At 37.6% G+C, this 19,546-nt stretch overlaps 1 protein-coding gene across 1 annotated transcript in view; it reads right to left on the reverse strand.

Moving 5' to 3' along the window:
* The window catches only part of slit1a (slit homolog 1a (Drosophila)), a 70,800-nt gene extending 52,817 nt beyond the window's left edge, over positions 1-17,983 (reverse strand). The window contains 4 exon segments of the mRNA XM_058795179.1: positions 8,178-8,249; positions 9,133-9,204; positions 9,982-10,053; positions 17,508-17,983. Coding sequence (XP_058651162.1) covers positions 8,178-8,249; positions 9,133-9,204; positions 9,982-10,053; positions 17,508-17,689 — 398 coding nt within the window. The 5' untranslated portion in view covers positions 17,690-17,983.
* Between the last annotated feature and the right edge of the window lie 1,563 nt (positions 17,984-19,546).

A 19,546-nucleotide genomic window follows, 5' to 3' on the forward strand; every position in this document is an offset into this window, starting at 1 on the left:
GAAATTTGTCATTTCTTTTTACTCTTCTAACAGAACACTTGCTTAGCAATTAAATTTCTCATTACACATTTTTCTAGAAACGTGAAAGCATATAAAACTCTATACAAGAGAAGTTGGCATGAAATATGTTTGGAAAACTGACTTAATGAAAGCAAAAGGCTGAAAAGAAACACTAAACAGACCTAAAACTTCTCCTTAAATATACAATTTTAAAAATTATAAATACAGAGATCACTACACATGATTTGTTTGCTGTATCTTCATGAACAGCTTAGCTGATTTCATTCAGAAAAGTCATATAGTTATTGTTTTATTATTATTTGTTTAAGATTTTACGCTAATAAATAAACTACTTTTGTGCAAGTAACAATTTATGAATAGCTTGTAAGAATCTAATGTAAAGCATGCTACGACTAAACCAGGGAAGATGCATGGAAACAATAATATTGCAAGAAAAATTATCTTTAATGAAAACTGTACTTATGACAGCGATCCAAATCTATGCTTTACTTTTAAATAATAATAGATGTATGAACTGCCTTCCAATGAAGTAAGTAATAAAAGCAAAAATTATATGTTTTAATTGCAAGCATGAGAAGTCTGTTTTTATGTTTATATTACTTATAAAACGTGTTTGTTTTATTGCATTATGGCCAATATAGTTTTAAACAGGATTGAACTAGAAATATTTTATACTGAAACTGAAAGCATGACGTTCTCCTCAAATGTTTTTCCATGAAATCAGTCTAAAACTGGCTGTGCACACAAGTTTATTTTAAGTTATTTTAACCTGAATCTACCAAACAGGTGAGAAATTAATAAAGGTACAGATGTGTACCTCTGTGAACTACAGCTGGGAATAAGAAACTGGTTATTGGATGCTAGAACTGTTCTGGAAAGCATTAATAAATGCTATAAAAGTATTGTTTTATTGTTAGCCGATACCTGATTCATCAACTAATGTTAACAAACCTTGAAGCTTATTGGAAAGTGAAAGCAGTGAAGTTAGCTGGCAAACTCTTTTGGCTGAACAATTGTGAGCATCCTTTATTTGCCACTGACACAAATAAGAGCCAGCTTTACACGTCAGCTTTTATGCTCCAGATGGATCCTGGCAGGGACAAAAGCGCAGGAATTTTTGTTATTTTTTTCATTGAATTTACATTTTAGTTTGGGCATTATTACCATATTAAATATTTTAGAATAATCTGAGAAGAAAAACCCTAAACACAATAAATAAACACCTTAATTTATTGGTATAAATGAGATATATTACATGTTTGGTATCAGTTAAATATTTAGTCCATAATACTTTATTACATAATCTTGATTACAAATTGTTTGATAAAAACAAATTCACCAAAACTCAACCCACTACATTTCGATATGAGACTAAATATTTTAAAGCAAAGTTCAGCTAATTCATTAATGATGCATAGAAACCTCATGCGATTGATCACAGATTTCATTACTTTCACAGTCTGGTTAAACCCTCCAGAAGGAAGATTGTTTTTAATATGCTCTGTAATACTTAAATTACATTCATGTCAAAATAAAGTGAAACAGGAGCACTCTGTGTAACCGCACCATTACTTCATTTGTCATCTCCTGACATGGTCTCAGTTTATTTCTCTACAAACGTCAGCTGATGTCCAGTGTGTGCTAGATCCTCAACACTTTAAACACAGCTCCTTAACCGACTGGCCAGATGTTTTTCAACATCGTGACTAAATCAGCAAAATTAGGATTACGTTTAAATTCTATAGGATTCTATGAGCTGCTAATAGAGGAACTAATGCAGGGGAACCATGACATTTTGACAATCAATTCACTGATCAATTGTGAAAATTCATCCATAAATGACAAAACATATTTACAGAAAAGCTCTGTAACACAAAGTAGTTCAATGCATGAAGACACAATAGATGTAAATGTCCATGAAATCCATATTTTGGCTCAAGTTCATCAACAAAATCATCCACAGCACAAATTCAATTAACCTGACCAACCAAACACTGGTCATTGTGTGAGTGTGTTTTAAGGGCTGGTTTGAGAAAGACAAAGAAGGACACTTTTAGGCACTGCAGTGAGAGCGTTTACTGTAGAGACCGTCCTTCATAAAACATCCAGTCCACACTCTTATTTCAAATGGGAATAAAGCTTCCACAAAGTCCCAGCAGCAATATGATTGATGTGTCCAAAGCCGCTCCAGAAGACATGCTGTCCTTGCTTATTCCCATCTCAGTGACAAACAGAACGGATCTGTGTTGCTTATATGTTTGGTGATCACTCTTGGCTCATTTGAGATGCCAAGCGACTCGCCGTGAATGTAGACGAGAGCAGACGGCCAAAAAAAGAGCTGTCAAGACGGACAATCCTTACTTCTCGCTGTCAATCTACGTATAAGCAAATGCAAATATGCCATTCGTGTTCTGTGTTCCTGATGAAGTGAACGCATTTCAAATATTGCTGCTTTTGAATGAAGATGATCATGGTGACCGAGTAATTCTCCCAAAATCTATTTTTAGTACAATAAAGCCATGATTTCAGATTTGTTAATAGAGTTGTAATCAAACCCTTCCCACACCACAGATAAACCGCATTCGCCGCGCAAGTCCACATGCTAATGTGTAAAACAGAGATGTGTACTGTGCTACGCCGAAGGATTGATTTTAATAATTGGACGCCTGCCACAGTTTCATCCGAGGCACTAAACAGATTTCTCCCATCGAGTCTCAGCCAAGAAGGCCGACGCAAAAGCGCTCCAAAGGGCTTTCAACTATCTACCTTTAGAGGTTTCTGAAAGCGAGTGGCCGTGGAAACTTTCCCCTGGATTCATTCCAGCTCTATATGAACAGGCTTGCACAGCGCAGTTTGAATAACACATCCTTTAACCTCGGCGAACACTCTGTCTCATACAGTACAGAGATAGGATCTTGCATCGCAGAATTTCACAATATTTGGATGAAACGGATTTGGAACAATAGCATCCGTTCTTCAATTACTGCCATGTGTGCTCAGCTTAAAGGCAAACCGGTGCATTGAGTCAAAGCCACCACTTTCCTGTCTAACTGGGCCAAGAACAAGGGCACAGTCATTCCAGCAGCCGGGGAAAGCGCTGCGTCTCTGCAGGGTTCACCTGCACTCACTGCCAGCCTCCTCACAAACACAGCAATCAACAGAATATGAAGGCCTTCACAGAATCACACCAGAGATAGTGATCAATCATGAAAGACCTTAACAACCATGTCTTTGACTTCAAAACGACGTCCACAAACACACCAAAAAAGGCCTCATTTTTGGTGTTGTTGCATGTTACGGTGTCATTTTACGTGGTTCCGTGTGGTCTGAACTCGACTCTGGACAAGGTGACTTTCTGTCCAGTGTTGCATGAAGTCAGCTGAACAGAGTCTGAGCTTCAGAGGCGACCTGCTAAAGGTTCACTCAAACCGATGAACAAACGCTCTTCTACTAACATTAATAGAACATTTGCTCAAAGTTCTCTAGTCTTTAATAATGTTCTCAAAACGTAACACAAAAACATCATTCATGGAATTGTTTTTTTTTTTTTTTCCTGAAACCCTCTAGCAAATGTTACTAGTTTTAGAATGTTCATTACATTCAAAAGATTCAAAAGTAGCGTTCGCATACTGTTTGCAAAATAATAAAATAGAATGTTCCCTTATCATTCGCACAACTAAAAAAAAACATTTCTAAAACATTTATTTTTTTTAAATATGGCCATATTGTACATGAGTAACTTGATGGGAAAATTAGAAAATGGGAAAATTATTTTTGCAGCTAGATTTAGAGTTGACAAAAGCAAGCAAATCTCAGTTTAGTGGCTCAAGATGCTCGTTATAAATGTTCTGTCAACTCGGAGTTTATGATTAGTGTGTGCACTTAAACGTGTGGCATCTGCAGTCGAGAGCCAATCACATGAAGCATGAAGAGCGTTCGTTTGATTCACTTTTCACAAGAAGAGACACTGCAATTTAAGAATTCTTTCCCATGAATTAAGAATCTGTTCCCTTGTAAGAATTAATTCCCTTTTTTATTTAAATCACGGCCACACTCATTCCCTCGTTTATTATTAAGTTAAATCTTAATTCTTCATTATTGGCCTCAGTATATATATATATATATATTTTTTTTTTTTTTCTCCCAGCTGTCATGTAAGGGCTCTGTAAGTTTGAGAAGGCAGCTGAAAGAAAGTATCTGAATAAGAAAGTAAATCCACTGAATTTCTTTAATAATTTAGTTCAAAAAGAGCATATAAAACATGTAAATTTAGCCATTTTAAATGCTTTATATGTTCCAAAGCTTTAATTAATATGTACATGTTTATATTAATTTACAATAAAAATTTGATTTTAATTCAGACATCAAAACATAATATAATATTGATACAAAATGATCCGGTTCTTGGGCTGATGGAGATGAACAGCAGGAAACGGAGCAGTTTTCTTTTTTCCCGTGTCGTCTCGCTGAATAAAGATGTCTGCCCTGACAACGTTTCCTGATCGCTTACAGTTTTTTAAGAGAAAACGTCGTAATGACTTATGGATGTCATATCAATCCATCATTTCTGTTAGTGCGTGTTTAACAGGGCAGGTTATTATGAGCGAGAGACGCTTGTGCAGCGTGTCAGCCCCGAGGGAGGCTGTTTCTCCTGCTCTCAAACACCGAGACGTCACTCCTGCTGATGCTCTTCATTGTGAATATTTCACAGAGCCTCTCCTGCCCATGAATAATGGATGGCAGCGAAATATAGAATCTCTTGTACATACATGGAGAATTCTGTCTGTGTTTGTCCCCTTTTCATCTCTCTCTCCCTGTTGTTTGTTTCCACGTCCCACTCGCTCTGAATATTTCAGCGTGTTTTTTAAATATGTCTTTCTGGCTTCCCTCAAATGGGTTTGTGGAGCCTCTGCTGCTCTCACTAGCCGCGTAAATCATTAAAAAAAACAGCAACAACATAAAGATCCACCTTGAAAGGCAGGGAACAGGAACAAAGAGTAATGATCAGACTGCAGACGGCACAGCGTCTCTTTGCTGAACGCCTTGTCTGAAAATCAAGATCTTTCACTGGAGAAACTGTTTCTGATAACTAGACAAACTATATCGCAGATATAAATGGATCAATGAACTGCAATGCAGACACAGCTCATATCACAGTAAAATATGACAACTTCCTAGAACTTAGAAGGTTCATTTACTTAATTCCATTCAATAAACCTAAAAGTTATCATGGCTTAAAATCTGCCCATTTAGATTAAGTCAAACAAGATATCTTAAGATGTGTGCTATGCAAATTGTTCCCTTTAAATGTTCAGTCTTACATGCTTCATCTCATGTTTTCTATTAGAAGTGCACATTATGGTGGTCATTTCTACACCAAAAAAGGGGCCACTGCAGAATTCAGTGAAGGGATATATATATAACCTTCATAAGGGCAAATTCTTACATTTACTTAACAAATGCAATTTGAATAATAAATCAGGATACAACCCGAATTCTGGAAATGTTGGGACATTTTTTAAATTTGAATAAAATGAAAACTAAAAGACTTTCAAATCACATGAGCCAATATTCTATTCACAATAGAACATAGAGAACATAAATGTTTAAATGGAAAAATGTTACACTTTTATCCACTAAATGAGCTCATTTCAAATGCAATGCCTGCTACAGGTCTCAAAAAAGCTGGCACGGGGGCAACAAAGGGCTGAAAAAGCAAGACATTTTGCAAAAATTTTCAGCTGGGAGAACATCTTGCAACTAATTAAGTTAATTGCCATCAGGTCTGTAGCATGATTAGCTATAAAAGGGATGTCTTAGAGAGGCAGAGTCTCTCAGAAGTAAAGATGGGCAGAGGCTCTCCAATCTGTGAAAGAGTGCGTGAAAAGATTGTGGAATACTTTAAAAACAACATTCCTCAAAGTCAAATTGCAAAGGCTTTGCAAATCTCATCATCTACAGTGCATAACATAATCAAAAGATTCAGAGGAACTGGAGAAATCTCTGTGCGTAAGGGACAAGGCCGAAGACCTTTGTTGGATGCCCGTGGTCTTCGGGCCCTCAGACGTCACTGCATCTCTCATCTGCATGATTCTGTCATTGACATTACTAAATGGGCCCAGGAATACTTCCAGAAACCACTGTCGGTAAACACAATCCACCGTGCCATCTGCAGATACCAACTAAAGCTCTATCATGCAAAAAGGAAGCCATATGTGAACATGATCCAGTAGCGCCGTTGTGTCCTGTGGGCCAAGGCTCATTTAAGATGGACTGTTTCAAAGTGGAAAAGTGTTCTATGGTCAGACGAGTCCAAATTTGACATTCTTGTTGAAAATCACGGACGCCGTGTCCTCCGAACTAAAGAGGAGGGAGACCTTCCAGCGTGTTATCAGTGTTCAGTTCAAAAGCCAGCATGTCTGATGGTATGGGGTGCATAAGTGCATACGGGATGGGCAGCTTGCATGATTTGGAAGGCACTATGAATGCTGAAAGGTATATAAAGGTTTTAGAGCAACATATGCTCCCCTCCAGATGACGTGTATTTCAGCAGGACAATGCAAAACCACATACTGCAGCTATTACAACAGCATTTCTTCGTAGTAGAAGAGTCCGGGTGCTGAATTGAACTGCCTGCAGTCCAGATCTTTCACCTATAGACAACATTTGGCGCATCATTAAACGAAAAATATGTCAAAGACGACCACAAACTCTTCAGCAGCTGGAAACCTATATCAGGCAAGAATGGGACAAATTCCAACACCACAACTCCAGAAACTCATAACCTCGATGCCCAGACGTCTTCAAACTGTTTTGAAAAGAAGAGGAGATGCTACACCATGGTAAACATGCCCCCGTCCCAACTATTTTGAGACCTGTAGCAGGCATCAAATTTGAAATGAGCTAATTTTGTGCATAAGATTGTAAAATTTCTCAGTTTAAACATTTGTTATGTTATCTATGTTCTATTGTGAATTCAATATTGGCTCATGTGATTTGAAAGTCTTTTAGTTTTCATTTTATTCAAACTTAAAAAACGTCCCAACATTTCCGGAATTCGGGTTGTAAACAAAATCCATATTTGTATTGCACAGAAGTGCATCTGAAGTGGCATTTAGATGCATCTACACAGTCTGTTTAATGCAGCTCAGAGATGGCATGAATGCATTTACACTGCAGTTGCAATTGCCTGGGATTTCAGAAATGGACTGCCCGAACTAAAACCAGACAGACTGGCTAACCTATGCACACGAAGAACAAACTACTTATTGCCTAAATTAATGACAATGTCACGTGAACACCCATCACACGAACACTCATGAGACAAAAACAACAGAAAAAAACACACCGACCTCAACACTTGGTACATGACACAAACTACTCACTTTAAACAGTCACGAGGAATCAAAATGTGATGCACTATAGCCTTTGAAAAATCTTTGTGCGTTATTTAATTTGATTATTTTCCTTTTTTTATTTAAAGCCTTAACCCAGCCAAATATTAACACATTTAAACTCAGCACAAATATTAATTACTGACATAAGGGAATAAGTTTAAACATGCCTCTGGATATGCTTTTATATTCACAGGGGGGAATTTGAAAAGGGGAAGGAGCATCGTATTCAGTGAATTACAGCAGTGTCATGATCGTGGGTCTCTGCACACATGCACTGCCGGCTCTCATGTGCTGTCACAGTAATTTGACAATGATAATCATGGGTAATGATCATTAAACCAAGCAGTAAACACTGTCATAGACTGCCTTACAGCAAATCAGCTGTATTCATTCATAACTATAAAACAACACGAAGAATTACATCCATCTTTAGGCCCTTAACAAGCACACCTGTGAGCTCCTGAACCAAAGCGGGACAGAATCCGTCCACCAAAATCACTCAAAATACTAAACAATCAGGTGAAAAGCAGGTATCAATCAGCAGACTTATCACACATTCAGTGACAATGGTTAAAACTATTTCCATCAAAATGACAAGGTACAAACAGCTGTCGAGAGCGTCAAAAGAAAATTGCTTTAATGTGAACTCATTAGACTAATTGCATTATTTTACAAATGCATCACGCAATATGAATCATCAGTTCATCATACAAATCACTTAAAAATCAATCCAGAAAACCACAGAGAGCAGGGACTTACAGTCTGGACAGAGCCGCGTTCTTCTGAAACAGGAGCTCTGGAAGCTGGTGAAGCTGGTTTCTGTTCAGACGTCTTTGAGAAAAGAAGAAACAAACACATTCACAGACTGAGCAAACACAAGACAACAGTGCTAGATCTACATGTGATTAGCAAACCCATGATTAGGACACAAAATTGCTGATTCAGGCCTCGTAAGGAGGCGCCTTTGGAGGCTTAACGTCAGTTACTTCAGGGAAACTAAACCTGTAATAAGAAGATGCTTTAGATAATGACAGCAAACCCCCTAAAACATCTCGAAGGATGCTGGAAACTATTCAAATCAATAAGATTAGTTCAGCCACTTTGATATGTTCATATTTCATTTTTATTTTTATTTTGCAAGTTCTGGAACGTAATGTCTTCTTTAAAATAGGAAGGACAATCATTATTAACTAATAAGTTTGCTGATTTTATATTGTTACAATATCAGTAGAGTATGTGAGTGTGCTCTTTCTCCATGTTACCTGCGCCCAGAAATCTATGTTTAAATGTAAAGTACATTGTAGTTAAGGCCACCTACTATAAAGTGGGACCCAATTTTGTAATGGAAGAAGCGTTTACTCTTGAATAAAAGAATGGCATAGTCCACTTCTGCTGCCTATCAGCAAATATCAGTGTCAAAATGATTGAGAAATCAAAGGTGGCAGGCTTTACTGAACTCTCAATGTGAGAAAGTGTGAGGTAAGATGAAGGCCATAGCTGATTTACAACAGAAATGCAGAACATGACATTAATACAGGAATGCACACTATTCAGTTTTGCCTTTTTAATTTAAAATATATAACACATCATTTACATATAAGACTAAGTTAAAATATTTTAAAATGACATTTCTAGCATGCAGATCATATGACCTGGAGGCCTGTAAGGCCCGCAGTTTGAGGGCACAGCGTGGCTGTTTTCAGTGAACACTCACAGTCTCTCCAGCTCTCTCATGTCATCAAACGCGCCGCGCTCCACGGTCCCAATCTGGTTCTCCATCAGCTGCCTGTTTAGAGACAGGACAAATCACAGGAAATGACTGAGATTTGAGGAGTGGAGCAGGAAAAGAGCTGGTGCTTGTGGATGAAGGCAGAAGCCACTGCACATATAAAACTACAAAACAGGAGTTCTGTGAGCTTCATGCGGCTTTAGGCCCGTTTCACACCGAACTCACGAGCAGGGTGTTAGCGAAGCAGCTGTGCATCTATACATGTTTGGATGAGTTTTCCTTTTTTTACTGGCAATATATTATAAAATGCTTATAGCATGTTGAAACAAACTTGGTTGTCAAGCAAATAATACGAGGAGGAAGTTTACATGCAAAACAACCAAAGCCTTAAAGTGTAGCTATAAACTGCTTAAATCGTCTGAGAAAGTACTGTTTGAGTTTGGCAGATGTCTTTTTTTCAAACAACGGCTGAGTAGTTCACTCCAGTGTTTGCTTTACAAAAGCCTACATTGCAAAATATAGTGCTGATAAATAGTTTCATGGTGCATTTTCCATGTGATTTAGTGAAATAATAGGGCCCATGCTTGTGTTTTCATTGCACCGCTCTGCCTACACAAGCACTGTGAAGAGACTTCCCTTGGAAAGACATTTAGGACAAATTGGCTTTAATGCAGTGTCAGGATATTTGTCTGCTCTTGAGTTTCTGAGGATGTCAAACAGAGATTATACCTTCACAAAAGTGTCAATCCATCAAAATGCCACACATGCTTTTGCAACAAGAAAGAAAGAAAGAAAGAAAGTGAAATATTACATATCACATGTAGAGAAACTTACAAAACTCGAAGATACTTGAGTCCAGAAAAGTCATTTCTGTTGATGCGTGTGAGATTGTTTCCATTCAGTTCCCTAAAAAATGAAACATATGTTATTTGTAAATCTATTGTCAACACATATAACATTGCTGTAACGACTTATGCTCAACAAGTGTCAAGTATATCTGTGACCCTGGAGCACAAAACCAATCTTAAGTCGCTGGGGTATATTTGCAGCAATAGCCAACAATACATTGTATGGGTCAAAATTATCGATTTTTCTTTTATGCCAAAAATCATTAGGATATTAAGTAAAGATCATGTTCCATGAAGATATTTTGTAAATTTCCTTCCGTAAATACCTCAAAACTTAATTTTTGATTAGTAATATGCATTGCTAAGAACTTAAGGCGACTTTAGAAACGACTAAAGACAACTTTAAAGGCGATTTTCTCAATATTTAGATTTTTTTGCACCCTCAGATTCCAGATTTTTGGCCACATATTGTCTAATCCTAACAAACCATACATCAATGGAAAGCTTATTTATTCAGCCTTCAGATGATGTATAAATCTCATTTTCAAAAAACTGACCCTTATGACTGGTTTTGTGGTCCAGGGTCACATATACACTTTAACAGTACAAGAATCACTGGACATTAATACATAAAGCAAAGACAAGAACACCTAAGAAGACAAAAACATAAATATGATTTCAACTCTTAAGACAATTGATCAAATAATGTGCAATGAGCTGGAATTGACTGAACGACGCATAACAGTTCCGAATGTTATTACATATACAGTTTGCCGCGGAAAAATACTGTGTGGGTTCTTTGCAAATGTCTGCTCATTATTGGGAACATGTGTTTCTTTTTTGTTGTAAACCTCTTCCCCAATCACTGAGAGAAACACACACTCGCACAAATCTCCCATGAATACTGGATACAAAGTCATGCACTTTCTATTGGTTCTAATGACCACTCCTGGGAGCGCAGCAAAACAGAGACAGAGAGATTGCAGACAGATGTATGCACAGGTGCACAGGCACAGCCAAATAAATAATGGGCTGCTATTCATCAGCCGTGGCCGGATCTCCTGATATGTAGATGTTCTGCGTATTTTTGTTTTGGAGTTCAGCCTTTCTTCTTTCTCTTTCTTTAAGAGCTGGCAGCAAATGCACTGAAGAGAAGACTCCACAAGAGGAAACCGGCTGACTTTAAAATGGACATGTACAAGAACTGTCCCATATATCAGACTCCAATGAACCACTCAACTTGCCTACTTTGCCTACAACAGCATCTGTGACAGTCAAGACTTCAGAAGATCAGAAGATTCATCCTGGAGCTCAATCCTTCAAGTCTCCTCCAAAGTAGATGAGATCCCTCACTGATCAAATCACATCCTAACAATCCATACACTACAATATGTATTTAATAAGAAACTCATGATGATAAGAAGAAAGTTGTAGTGGCTTTTGCTTGTTTCGATACAAAGCCATGGATGCAAAAAAAAAAAAAAATTAACCAACAAAACCAGCTTCAAGAGTAGCAGGATACAAAATAAAAGCAAATGGATTGCATATATTTCATCATAAGAGGGGAACAAAAATCAGAAACATTTGAGTAAGAATGAGCTTTTTTACTTTATTTCACAATTCTTGTCAGGAGAGGTTTATTGCGGATTTGGTAAAGGCTATCTTGCTGTCTAGCTTTAATCAGTATAAATCTACAGGTATGTAATAGATATAATAATAATTTAATACCTTGAACATTTGCTGGTTAACTTGCACAACTTTGTAATAATGTTAAACTAAACATTTAAGTAATTTTAAATCACAATTAATAATATTTTGTCTTGTATTAAAGTACACTTATTTTGATGTGTTGACTAACATACTAAATTACACAGTAGCTATAATTTTATCCGTAGCGTTATTTGATATTACATGTAATTAATATTTAAATGTATTAGTTTCGATAGAAATTGCATTCAAATATATTTTAATTCATCACAAATACTTTAACCATAGTATATATTAACCATGACCCAAGACAATAAAAATAATTCTGAAATTACATATAAAGATGTACTTAAGTGGGTCATAAAAGCACTGTTAAGTTCAACTAATTGCATTTTATATAAACTGAAACTACACTGTAAAAAGTGATGCTGACTTAACTTAAAAAAAATGAGGAAACCCATTGCCTTAAAGTGATTAAGTAAGTAATAATTAAAAAAAAAAGGTCAAGTGACAATTGACAATCCACTTAACTTATAATTTTTTATTATTAATTACTTAATCATACTTATCACTTTTTTGGTTTCATCTTAAAATAATTTGTTACCCCTCTGACTTAAAATTTTTAGTTTAGTCAACTAAAATATTCCAGTTGTCCATTAAATTAACATTGAGTATCTTCAGTTTCAAGTTGACTAAACTAAAACATTTTAAGTCAGCGGGGTAACAAATTATTTTAAGTTGAAACAACTTTTTGAAACATTTTTTTTACAGTGTATAATAATGTATTATTTCATTAGTTAAGGGTTAATTAATTTCACACTTAAGTATATTGTTTTAAAATGATTATTTCCATAATAAATACTCTTTTTAAAAGTTTTTTTTTTTGCAAGGACAATGGTTCATATTTATTTTGCTGTGCGACATTACCTCATTCACAAAAACCTACGCAAGGTTAAGTTGAGTTCACTTGTAGGGTCTAACAAGCAAGATTCAGCTCACTTGTGTTGGTCGCCACTTGATGTCCAATGTAAAATCTCTTTTCAGAAACAAAATGTCTCATTGACACTTCCATTGAACTTTAATTATACTTGTAATTGGATCATCCTAAACACATCTTAATAGCAGGTCTAAAAAGCCTGATTAGATAAGCTAAGGCAGGTTTTGTGATGGGTAATTATGCCTGATGAAGGTCTCCAGGAGACTCTGTTAAAGCACTGGAAGCGGATCAGAAGCATCAGCATTGATCTTTATCCAGATCAGCAGGACTGACTGCAGTGTTCACGGCCCACACAGAAAAATATCTGGCGTAGGATTTACTTTATACTCAGAAATTGTTAGTAAATTTCACAAATAGTTACAAGAAACTGCAAGTAACACTTGTATTGTTGCAAATTAAACGTGAACTTTTGAAGTAGAAAGATAGATTTTTTTTTCCTTGTAAAACATACTCCGATGATCTTAGTTTTATTTTCAACTTAGAAAGATCTTTTTTTTACAGTGCACATCAACCGTCATGTAAGTGGGAAAGTTCGAATGCACCAGCAGGTTTTAACAATTAATAAACTCTAAACTCATGCACTATATGAATGTGTAACTAAATGTGTAAAAAATGTTAAACTATTTAACCATATGTGCTTACCATAAATAAACCTTTCACAGCCATGCTAAAGGTCTCAAGTTTCATGTATTTATAAAACCCTTTAAAACCAGAATGATGACCAAAGTGCTGAACATTATAGAAAGAAAGAAAGAAAGAAAGAAAACAACGGAAACTAACCATTTGAATTTACAATACCCAAAATTGTAGTGTCCATACCTTTTTTTTTTTTGTGCCAAATTTCTGTTGTGAATCAGGTTGATTGTTTTGAATTGTCTCAAAAAAAAAAAAAAAAAAAAAAAAAATACTGGTTCTCTATAATGTAAACCTTACAGGAATGCATGCAAGTCATGAAGCTCAGTCGATTATGCTCTAATGAACACAGTCCCTGTAAGAGTAAAACATAAAGCACTCATTACAGCTCATTCAGACCACTAAAAACCTGACTGTGATTTGAGTTTAAAGAGCAAACTCTACTATTGGCAAAGTGCCACAACCATTTCTGCCATAACACAGTCGAGTTAGGGAAAAAAAGCAACCGCTCATTATCCAGCTAATGAATTAAAAGAGAAAAAAAGCACATCTCACAGAAACCCTTTGATGCTCTAACGCAGGGCTTGGTGGGCCAGTTATGGAGCTTTAACGAGTCTGATCCATCAAGCAGCCTAATTCTTCTGAATGGTTTGCAAGGCACGTTCTCAGGTAGAGGTTTTCACAAGGGCCACCCTGAAACTTCCTCACAGAGTTTCAAATGAAAGGTCAAGAGGTTAATCAATGAGGGTGTATAAATGGCTCCTTGATCCCTCCATTTAAATTAGGGAAAGCCAAATCGTTGGTTTCACCTGCACCGAATCACAAGCTAGGCTTCTACTGAATTTCCTCTGCTACATTTGGAGACTCAATTTAGGACATTTAATCAAGTGAAAACTAAATACACTAAAATGCATTTGAAAAACATTAATTTCATGCTAAGTATACTACAAATACATTTACATATTTATGTACTTAATAAAAATACCCTGCTATTGTACTTTTGGTATACTAAACTGCTATACTTAAAGTCTGCTAAACTGGAACAACTACACTGAACAAAATTATAAACGCAACACTTTTGTTTTTGCCCGCATTTTTCATGAGCTGAACTCAAAGATCTAAGACTTTTTCTATGTACACAAAAGGCCTATTTCTCTCAAATATTGTTCACAAATCTGTCTAAATCTGTGTTGCACTGCGTGAGGCAAATGGTGGTCACACCAGATACTGACTGGTTTTCGGACCCCCCAATACAGTAAAACTGCACATTTTAGAGTGGCCTTTTATTGTGGCCAGCCTAAGGCACACCTGTGCAATAATCATGCTGTCTAATCAGCATCTTGATATGCCACACCTGTGAGGTGGATGGAGTATCTCGGCTCACTAACACAGATTTAGACAGATTTGTGAACAATATTTGAGAGAAATAGGCCTTTTGTGTACATAGAAAAAGTCTTAGATCTTTGAGTTCAGCTCATGAAAAATGCGGGCAAAAACAAAAGTGTTGCGTTTATAATTTTGTTCAGTGTAATTTTGTGCTTAATGCACTTCAATTGTGTGGAACTAGTGCTGAAGTCCAACTAAAGATATACTGAAGTATATTTGATTGAGCTGAAGTGGAACTATTGCAAGTATACTTCAGGTAATTTAATCTTGCATTTAAAGACCAATATATATCAATAATGATATTAAAACACATTTTAGGCTTAATATTAAGAAAAGTAGTACTCCAAGTAAAGTTTAATTATAATTTTTATAACAGTAAGTCTCAAGCGATATGTCAGTAAATATGTTAATAGATTTGAACCATGCTTATTATGAAATAAATGTATTTTTAAACATATTACTTTGTTTCTAGGGTAACCCTGTTGAAAAATCCATATATGCATATGCTGGTTAGGTATGTTTTGAAGCATGGCTGCTGGTGTGAGCTGGTTCTTAGCTGGTCATGAGCTGGTTTAAGCTGGTCCTAAGCAACTAGCTCCTGCTCATGACCAGCTAAGGACCAGCTTAAACCAGCTCAAACCAGCAGCCATGCTTCAAAACATACATAACCAGCATATGCTGGATTTTTCAACAGGGAAGAACTACATAAGGAACCACTACATGCCTGCTTTTCCCCACTAGTCAGAGCACATGATCATTCCCATCTCTGCCGCTATGTGACTGCCATCACAAAGACCTCTCACAGATAAAAGCTCTACATTCACAAGCTAATCTTATATTGGTTATGAGATTTATCACTGGGATCCAGTAGCAGAGCCTACAGTGTTTCTCCGTCTGAGCTGCCGTCCACTTTCAAGACAATCAATAAGCAATCAGTAGGAAGCTCACAGGGACATTTGGCCTGCATTCTTGAGCACATCAGAGCTGGAGTTCATACGCGAGCGGCCCAATCCTCTGAGCGATCGCTGCAGTTTAAAGAGAATTCTCAATCAGATCACTCACTCTTGACACATCGGCGCCGTTTGATCTCAGGCACAGCAGCTTCCGAAGTGTGTATAAATAGATGCGCTAGCATAGATAAAATAAGAAGGGTCGAGTCTCTGGACGTCTGAAAATGAATGCAGGGTACATATAAAATGACTGAGATTATTCATTTAAAGAGCAGAGAGACTTATGCATCTCACAGAGCATGAAAAAATCTGTCTACATTAAACTCATACGCCGGCCGCGTCATGTCTGCACATCAGAAAGCCTAGAGAGCTGCTCAAGGGGAGGGGGTGTTTACTTTTGCACGCACTGTGTTGATGGTGTAATCCGTGTGAGCACACCTTTACTATTAGTCGTCTGGCACATGCATACATTTACATAAGCCACATTCCCATGAAGAAAGCCAGAAAATGTTTTGTCTGGTGATCTGCTGATGGCCTGTGAGCATGTGTTCTAGGTCTGAAGTGCAGGTTAATGGGGAAACCTTGTGGGGTGAGGAGCGGGGGGTAGCGGGGGGTAGAGGTGTGATTTTCACACTTCCTGAACACATAGTCATTACAGAATCCATCAAAGACATCCAAGGGGTGGTGTTTGATAAAAACACCCTATGACAGGTGCAAATTGAATTGTTTTGTTGATCCACCCCCAGCTATCAGCCTTTCCAGACTGAACGCAGAGCCTTGACCATGTGGACACTGCCTTGTAAAGGTACTTGAGACACTCTGTCTGTATCAGTCGATCAGTCGAGTTATATACAATCATGTAAGGTATTTTACTTGATAAGCATGGCTAAAGCAAAAAAGACCCTGTTTCACACTTCACTTCCACACAATGAGCCTCTGAAATCTGGCCAAACACTCATGATGTAGTTCAGTGTATATTATTCTAGTAAACTAGATCTGCTTGTTTCCTTGAAATACAATTTCAAATCTGAATTCCTTCAAATTTCAAAATGGTTCCAGTGCTTCTCTGACATGTATAATTCATCAGATATTTCCTCAGAACTATTTCAAGAGTAGCATTTACTTTACTATTACTTAGTGGAAAAAGGCTCCTTCAGTAAATATTTTATCCCAAATATGTGACCCTGGACCACAAAAGTAGCACGGGTGTATTTGTAGCAATTTGAGTCAAAATTAAAAAAAAAAAAAATTATGCCAAAAATCACTAGGATATTAAGTAAAGATCGTGTTCCGTGAAGACATTTTGTAAATTTCCTACCATAAATATATCAAAGCATTGCTAAGAACTTCATTTGAACAACTTTAAAGGTGATTTTCTCAATATTTAGATTTTTTTGCACCCTCAGATTCCAGATTTTCAAATAGTTGTATCTCAGCCAAATATTGTCCGATCCTAACAAACCATACATCAATGGAAGCTTATTTATTCAGCTTTCAGATGATGTATAAATCTCAATATCAAAAAATTGACCATTATGACTGGTTTTGTGCTGCATGGTCACACATCTCATTTGAAAGTGTGAAAGTGACTATAAAACGACTCCGGTCGAAAGAGTGAACAGAAAAGGGAAAGTTCTCAACAGCTGAAAGAGTGATAGGAAGTTTCCCTCCTCCCGCAGCATGTGTCAACACACGGACGCATCCGTGCCGATCACGTCTGATCGTACCTGTGCCTCATTGAGCTATTGTTCTCATTCAATTCCTCTTGGTAATGATGCAGACCCCCCCACCAACACCCACACACATGCACATGCAGATGGATGTAAAGTGTCTACTCACAGCCTCTCTGTGGTTCGGGGTATGTTCCTGGGCATGGTTTTGAGCCCCAGCCCGTGGCAGTCCACTGTGGTGCCGCTGCAAGTGCAGAGCGCAGGGCATGCCGTGGCAGCCTTGCACAGCAGCAGTATCCGGATACACGCCTCCACCAGTCTGCCTACAGATTGTCCTCCTCTCGCAGGCATGATCTCGCAAGCTTTGAGACACGAGCGCCCGGGCTAGTACTCTCCCGTTTCCAGAATGCGAGGAGAGAAAAAAAAAAGCAGCTCCTGCGCTCTCACTTTGTGCACAAACTCTCCTTTCCCTCTTCTTGGAGGAGTTGCTTTGCCGCTTCTTCTCCTGCCTCACTGCTTTGCTCAGCAGCGCTCTGCCGTCTGCCTGAAGAAAGGGGGATACGGAACAGCACAGGAACAAAAAATCTCTATCCTCTCTTACACACACACACACGGCAGTAATCCATCACAAGGATCTACAAATAGCAGTTCCCGGACTCCTCCCACCCCTACCCTCTCTCGCACCCCTCCCTATCAAACCCTGCTCTCCCCCACCCCTGCCAGAACCTAAAACTCCCCTCTCTCAGGCTCGCAGGAGCCCCTGCAGACAGACGGCGCAGCGATGGCCTCCCCACATGGCACGCCGCAGCCGTCCTCAGGCAAAGGCCCCTGTGAAGAGAGTGGCCCGGGGAGGGGTCCACTGGGGAAAGGCAGTGTGCCCATACCCCCCATCATCCCTCCCCTCCCCAAAAGAGCAGTGTATAATCATGTTTTGGGATGGGGGAAGGTTAGAAATGCAGAGAGCAAAATGACAGAGCCTTTGTGGAAAGCACGGAGGAGGACTTTTTTTTGTCGCTTGACTTCTTCATTGAAAACCAAACCTTTGCTCAAGTTTGAAGGAGATCTTGTGAGCGTAACAAATTCGTAACAATTCAAATCTTCCATTGGAACAGAGCCCTTGTTTGTTTGGACGGTCATTTTTTTTTGCATCGGATGATGACAAATGTTGATTGTCTCAACATTACACTTTGGTGTTATTTGCTTGTAAGAAAGTTTAAAAGAATGAATGCAATGAGATCATGCTGTTCTGTTGATTTACAACAAAATATTTTTGGAATGCAAGACATTGTCAGCATTTATTGCCGTGCTCATACTGTACCAGCAAAAGGTCTAATTGTGGATATACTGAATAATGTGAATACTGATTAAATTAAAGCCCTAATGAATACATGCCTTTAAAAATCAATGACATTCTCTGTAGCAAGCAATTACTACAATGTTTAAAAACAAAAAGCACAAAAAAATATATATCTTCAAGCATTAAGCATGGTAAAAAGTAATGCATTTCAATCTTATTTTAAATAGGGTTTTATTGGTGTTCTTGTGTGTCAGATACAAATAAAATGTTAACAATGCAAAGAACATAATGTGATGAATAAGCATTATGACAGACTGGGACATTCTGTCATGTTGCATATCCATCCAGTGTAATGTGTCAGCAACACTAACAATAACAATGTGTCCATCTTAATGAAAGGTTTTTCTGGACAAAAGAACATGCTGAAAAGACTTCTCCACACATTTGATTACTTCACACAAATTCCTCCACTGCTCCCCCTTGTGGCTAAAATTGTAAAAATAATTTTGCAAAAGTTTCTTACCGTTGGTTACATGCATTTCTTTATACTGACTACTTCACTAAAACTCAAAACATTTTTTTTTCTCCAACAACCATGTAGACATTTACCTAATGTAATTTCCAAAATGCACTAAAATCATCAAAACACTTCAAATGTTCTTGACTCCACTGAATCGCCTATTCACTGTAGGTCTATTCACAACAAGACTGAATATTTGTTGCAAATGTTCTTTGCGAAAAAGAATTGCTAAGGACCTTCATATTGGAAAAGAGCCAATGAAGAAAACTGACCAATGAAACCAGATTTTACCGATGCTGCACAATGCAGTGCAATGATGGTGCCAAACAGAAGAGGAACAGGAAATTCAGACATTGGATGTAGAGCTGCTCTTGTCTGCAGACCCATGTCT

This window comes from Onychostoma macrolepis, chromosome 13 (genome assembly GCF_012432095.1).
Source record: "Onychostoma macrolepis isolate SWU-2019 chromosome 13, ASM1243209v1, whole genome shotgun sequence".
NCBI lineage: Eukaryota > Metazoa > Chordata > Actinopteri > Cypriniformes > Cyprinidae > Onychostoma > Onychostoma macrolepis.